At 39.7% G+C, this 6,013-nt stretch overlaps 1 protein-coding gene across 1 annotated transcript in view; it reads right to left on the minus strand.

The window, feature by feature from the left end:
• TTN (titin) overlaps window positions 1-6,013 on the minus strand; it is a 240,981-nt gene that overhangs the window by 22,174 nt on the left and 212,794 nt on the right. The window contains exons 283-291 of the mRNA XM_075093587.1: window positions 5,436-5,732; window positions 4,745-5,332; window positions 4,342-4,644; window positions 3,916-4,212; window positions 3,149-3,436; window positions 2,762-3,061; window positions 2,369-2,671; window positions 1,898-2,203; window positions 21-1,787 (exon numbers count right to left, since the gene is read on the minus strand). Coding sequence (XP_074949688.1) covers window positions 21-1,787; window positions 1,898-2,203; window positions 2,369-2,671; window positions 2,762-3,061; window positions 3,149-3,436; window positions 3,916-4,212; window positions 4,342-4,644; window positions 4,745-5,332; window positions 5,436-5,732 — 4,449 coding nt within the window. The remainder of the gene's footprint in view (window positions 1-20; window positions 1,788-1,897; window positions 2,204-2,368; window positions 2,672-2,761; window positions 3,062-3,148; window positions 3,437-3,915; window positions 4,213-4,341; window positions 4,645-4,744; window positions 5,333-5,435; window positions 5,733-6,013) is intronic.

Raw genomic sequence — 6,013 nt, forward strand, 5'->3', positions numbered from 1 at the left:
GCGATTGATCATTCACTCACCCACTGGAGAGACTGCCAAAGTAAACTTGCTTGGCTCACTAGCTCGGCTTAGACCTGCAGTGTTTTCAGCATATACTTGGAACTGGTAATCCAGGCCCTCAAGCAGTCCAGTAATCCTGTATTCTCTGCTAGAAATTAATGCAACATTAACCTTCTGCCACAAAATACTGTTTCTCTCCTTCTTTTCAACATGGTATCCAATAATCTCTGAACCACCATCATAAACGGGAGCATCCCAAGATATGGTCATTCCATCAGAGGTTATGTTGTATACAACAGGCTTGCCTGGGGCACCTGGTGGTCTAAACTGATGCTTTGCCACAACATCTGCTGAGACAAGAGGTGGGCTCACTCCATATCTGTTTTCTGCACGCACTCTAAACTGATATTCAGTGTCTTTAACAAGGTTTGGTACTTTGAAAGTTGTTCTTGCAGCACTTGAACACACCAGCTTCCAGTTCATTTGTGAAGTTTCTCTCTTCTCAATACTGTAGCCAGTAATTTCTCCTCCCCCATCATCTTCAGGAGCTTCCCATGACAAAACTACACTATCTGCTTTGATTTCATCTAGTCTTAAAGGTCCTTTTGGCTTAGATGGCGGGCCAAGAGTGATGACAGTGATTGTGAATGTTTTTCTGCAGACTACATTATCAAGAATTAAAGTATATTTGCCACCATGCTCCTTTTTCACATTCTTGATGCTTAAGCTTATCTTGTTTTCAGTTTTCTTGAACCGAAGATGTTCAGTTTCTTTAAGAGGGAGGTTGTCCTTGAGCCAGCTCATTGATGGCTTAGGTTTACCTTTATAGGGCAATTCAATGTGCAGGTTATGTCCAATTCTTACTGCAATTTGACCTCCAGGAATATCAGAAAGGTCAGCCTCAGGTGTTATTATATGTTCTTTCACTGTAATGGGCCCAACAGTAACACCATCACTCATGCCCTTTTCATTTTTAGCAAAGACTCTGAATTCCATGACAGAAAGCTCTTTAAGTTTTTCAACTTCAAATTCACAGCTCTTGCTTGTGCCTGCATATGTCCATTCTTTTTCTTCCTGCAGTTTCTTTTCAATAACATAGTCCGATATAATGCTACCACCGTCATAATCAGGTTTGCTCCACTGCAGTTTAACAGAAGTCTTTGTAGAATCTTTCATGGCTAGGTCTTTTACAGGTCCAGGTATGTCCGCAGCTTTCACTGGTTCAGATGTCTCACAAGGTTCACCCAGTCCAATTTCATTTTCAGCAAGAACACGGAAGAAGAATGCAGTCTTCTCTGACAGGTTAGTTAGCTTAAAGGTGGTATGAGAACACTTCGTTGTTACAGTTGACCAAGCCCTCTTTGTAGCATCTCTTTTTTCAACAACATAATTTGTGATTTCAGACCCACCATTAATGAGAGGTGGCTCCCATACCAGTGTAACTGTGCCACGAGAAACATGCTTTAGCTGCAGCTTCTGGCAGGCAGATGGTGTGTCAAGTACTTTTACATTCACAAATGATGATTTCGTTTCTCCAACTCCATTTTCAATTGTAAGAACATATTTTCCTGTATCATTTCGGGTAACTTGAGGAATAGTAAGTAGTGTAGATGATTCTGTGTTCTGGATAATATATCTTCCATCAGTCCCAAGATTTTTGTCACCCTTTCTCCATGTGACTGTTGGAGGAGGTCTTCCTTTGAATGGAATCATTATTTGCACATCTTCACCTGCTTTAGCAACAATAGAGGTCCGGAGAGCAACATCCAGATCAATCTCTGGTGCCACTGTGGAAATAAATAAAAATTAATAGTGCATACCTGGAATGTACAATAAGAAATGCTTTGAAAAAAAAATGAAGCACAGAAAAATGATAAATCACTGGAAAGTACAGTACCAAGAATATCTTTAGCTTGAACAGGTTCCGTCATTTCAATAGCCTCTCCTTGTCCAGCAGAATTTATAGCAGACACACGGAAATAATAATTAACACTTGGCTGAAGGTGGGATACAACATACTCAGTTGTCCTCACTTCTCCCTTACTACTGACTACAGTCCATTCTTGCTCTTCACCTTCCCTTTTCTCCACCACATAGTTGGTAATTGGACTTCCTCCATCATAAGCAGGTTTAATCCAGCCAAGGGTGACAGATGTCTTGGTTGTATCCACAACCTTCAGCTTTGTTGGTGATCCTGGCTTATCTGTAAGTGGTAGTTTACAGGGGGAAAAAAAATCAGAAACCATATTTACAATTAATCCTAAAGAGCAATAAATTCTGCCCGCAGTTACATTGGTGCAATCCCATCCTAATTATGCATTGTCCATTAATTTCTAACCAGTTAGAAATACTGCACGTTGTATCTTACCAACAGGATCTGCGGCTTTGTAGAAGTCAGAAGCTTCAGAGAATGGACCTTGTCCAGCTGCATTGACAGCACAAACTCGGAAATGGTATTCGCTGTTTTCAGTCAGACCTGTTACTTTCTGTCTTGTGTCCCGAATGGTTTCTTTAGTAACCTTGAACCAACTCAGACTCTTCTTGTCACGCTTCTCAAGAAAATATCCTGATATTTCACTGCCTCCGTCAACAGCGGGCCTATTCCAGACAACAGTCATAGAATTCTTGGTTATCATTGTGACTTCTGGTACACTAGGTGGTCCAGGTGTAACTGAGTGAAAAAAAAAATGTCAGTAGATCAGTACTACTTACAAATAATCACAGGGCAATTAAGTTATAAGTTATTTTATACGTTTCTTACCAAACGAGTTTTTGGCTACAACGGGTTCAGACTCCAGTGAATCACCAACTCCAAACTTGTTCACACCACGGACACGGAACACATATTCATTTCCTTTGATGAGTTTTGTTGTAGTTATGATACACCCCTCCAGTTTTTCAGAAATTAAAGACCATACAACCCGACTTGTCTCCCGCTTTTCAACAACATAGTGTGTTACAGGTGCGCCACCATCATCTGCTGGTGGCTCCCACATTATTGTAATCTTTTCAGCAGTGACTGTCTTAAACTGTATAGGTCCAGTTGGGGGTCCTGGCTTGTCTGTGGAAGGCAGAAGAAAGAAGATATTAAGTATTTATTTCTGAATTATTGCTTAGTAGCATAATACAGTTGTATCTCAGGACATACCAAGTATCTGTACTCTAACATGGGCTGATGCTGAACCCATGGCATTCTTCAGTTTTAATTCATACGTGCCACTGTTGAGTCGAGTTGCATCCTTGATGAGAATAGAAGCAAATTCTGTTGTGTTTTCAATAGACACTAGTGCACTGGTTTGTACCTCGTTGCCATTTTTGAACCATTCTATTGTGGGTATAGGCTTGCCCGAGATGCCTAGTTTTAGCTTAACAGAAGTTCCTGCTTTATATTTCACCACTTCTGTATATTCTGGTGGCACATCGATTTCAGGTGCACCTTAAGAAAAAATAAGTTAAAAACTTACTTATTTTGGACTTCTATTTAGCAAAAATAAAAATAATAGTACTTTATTTAATCTAATAGTTACCGGCATTTTATAAATACAGATCAAAGTAAAGATAGCATGTATAAGAAATCAAAGACCTAGAACAAGCTAGAACTAATCCTGGTTCTAGAGGCAGAAAGACCTTCAGGAAAAGGCAACCACATGCATAAATATAACCCCTTTGGCCATGGGGCATGGGCAGACTTCTGTTACTCAGAGAATGAAGACACCATAAGACTTTAAAAATGCAGATACAGCCAAAGATGTTCATTACGATTGTACCCAAATAGCTCGCAGTCATTCAAGCTTATTGAATCAATCACTGTAAACTACCCTTCTGTATTTAAAATACTGTTTCTACAAAACAGTGCTTCCTTTAAGCTTCCTAGTACCACAAAATACTCTCAGTATATCATTGCAAAACACTTACCATATGTATCAACACATGTGATAGGACCTACAACATCTGAGGGATTACTAATGGAACCAACAGCATTCTTAGCAAAGACCCGGAATTCATACCGGGAATTCTGTGTCAGACCAGATACTGTGAACTGAGTCTCAATAACATTGGTGAAGCTAGCTTTTGTCCATCTGCCATCCGGAAGATCACGTTTTTCTACGATGTATCCAGTGATCTTGCTACCACCATCAAATGCTGGCTTCTGCCATGACAGGGTGATAGCAGTCTTGGAAATATCTGAGACACGAACATTTCTTGGTGGTTCTGCAGTAGGAAACGTAAGAGTATTGCTAATGAATAACAGCTGTTTTGGATCTGCACAGGACAGAATATCACGGGGTGGGAAGCACAACTTGAATGGTTGGGTTTCTTTATTTTCTAGGGAATACATACCACAAGCATCAATTGCAAGGACTGGATCAGAAGGATGACTTGCTTTTCCAATGCCAGCTGCATTTTCTGCATAAACTCTAAATTCATATATAAGGCCAGCGCTGATGGTGGTGACTTTGAAGTGAGTTGTGCGAATGAGCATCTTGTTAGCCTTCTGCCATAATATGCTATTCCTGTCTTTCATTTCCAGGTGGTATCCAATGACTGCACTGCCACCGTTAGTGACTGGTTCATGCCATCCAACAGTAATACTCTCTCGGGTGACATTCGTAACCCATGGTGTGGAAGGAGGGCCGGGGGTAGCTGATGATGTCGAAAGATGTGATTAATTGTTAACAAAACTGTATTTTCAACATCAGAGCATTAAAACATTGACCTATAGTGTAAGAAGCATTTTACTTACTGTAAGGAAGCTTGACAACAACACACTGTGAGTCTATGTGATCGCTGATGCCAAAGCGATTCTCAGCTTTGATGCGGAATTGGTATTCTTCTCCTGTTGTGAGCTTCATAACTTTGATAACAGTTCTAGCAACAGTTGCAGACACTTCAGACCAAGCAGCAGTACTTGTTTCTCTTTTCAGTACAATATAGTTGGTAACCTGACTTCCACCATCATAAGCTGGTGGCTGCCACCTGAGCATTACACTCTCTTCAGTGATATCGCTAAGGACAACGGGACCAACAGGAGGACCCGGTCTATCCAGCACAACAATATTAACAAATGATTTTGTGGTGCCACTTGAGTTGGCAGCAGTAATGTCATATCTGCCAGCATCAGCAGCCACACTTTCTTTAAGGTTAATGATGAGACTTTCTGCAGTGGTTTCTGTGTGAAATCTCATGGTAGGTTTCAGTGGAACACCATCTCTAGACAATGTCACCTTTGGCACTGGTTTTCCAGAAACTGGAATTTCAACTTTCAGGTTTGATCCCGCTCGAATATATACAGTGTTATGCGGGAAGCCCTTCATGTCAATCTCGGGAGATTCTGAAAAAGAAAACATTTTCAAACCATTAAAAAATGTTTTAGCTTTTTAAATATGAATTCAATTTAATGTGTATCAACTTTTCTCTCATGTCAGAATGCATACCTAAATGTTCTTTAACTGTAACAGGGAGTAGTAGTTCCTTAGGATCACTTAAACCAGCTTGGTTTTCTGCAGACACCCTGAAGAAATAGTCAACATTCTCCTTAAGACCATGGACAACATGATGAGTTGTCTTTACAACTGCACACTTAACCCATTTTTGCTGTCCTTTCTCAAGAGCTTCGATGAGGTAGCTCACAATTCTGCTTCCACCATCATGTTCTGGTTTTAGCCATGAAAGAGAGACACTGTCCTTTGTGACATTTGTTACTCCAAGTTTTTCTGGTGGGCTGGGTTTTTCTGAGAAAAAAAGTGTATCAGATTAAGCTATATAGCAAGTATTTACTTTTTATATTAACAATTACTCAGGAATGCCATCTGGAATGAGAAAATGCGTTTTTAAATGAATTTGTGTTTGTAAACATTTTAAGTAAAATACAAGCAAAATTTAAAATTCAAGCTGTTACTTAGCTTTTTCTCATTTGTAAAACCAAAGACATACCTACCATAAAATTATCTTTTTTTACTGTAAACAGTTGTAAAGTTTTTTTATATTATTTTGAAGTAAACACTTAAAAGCA

The sequence above is a fragment of the Phalacrocorax aristotelis genome, chromosome 5 (genome assembly GCF_949628215.1).
Source record: "Phalacrocorax aristotelis chromosome 5, bGulAri2.1, whole genome shotgun sequence".
NCBI lineage: Eukaryota > Metazoa > Chordata > Aves > Suliformes > Phalacrocoracidae > Phalacrocorax > Phalacrocorax aristotelis.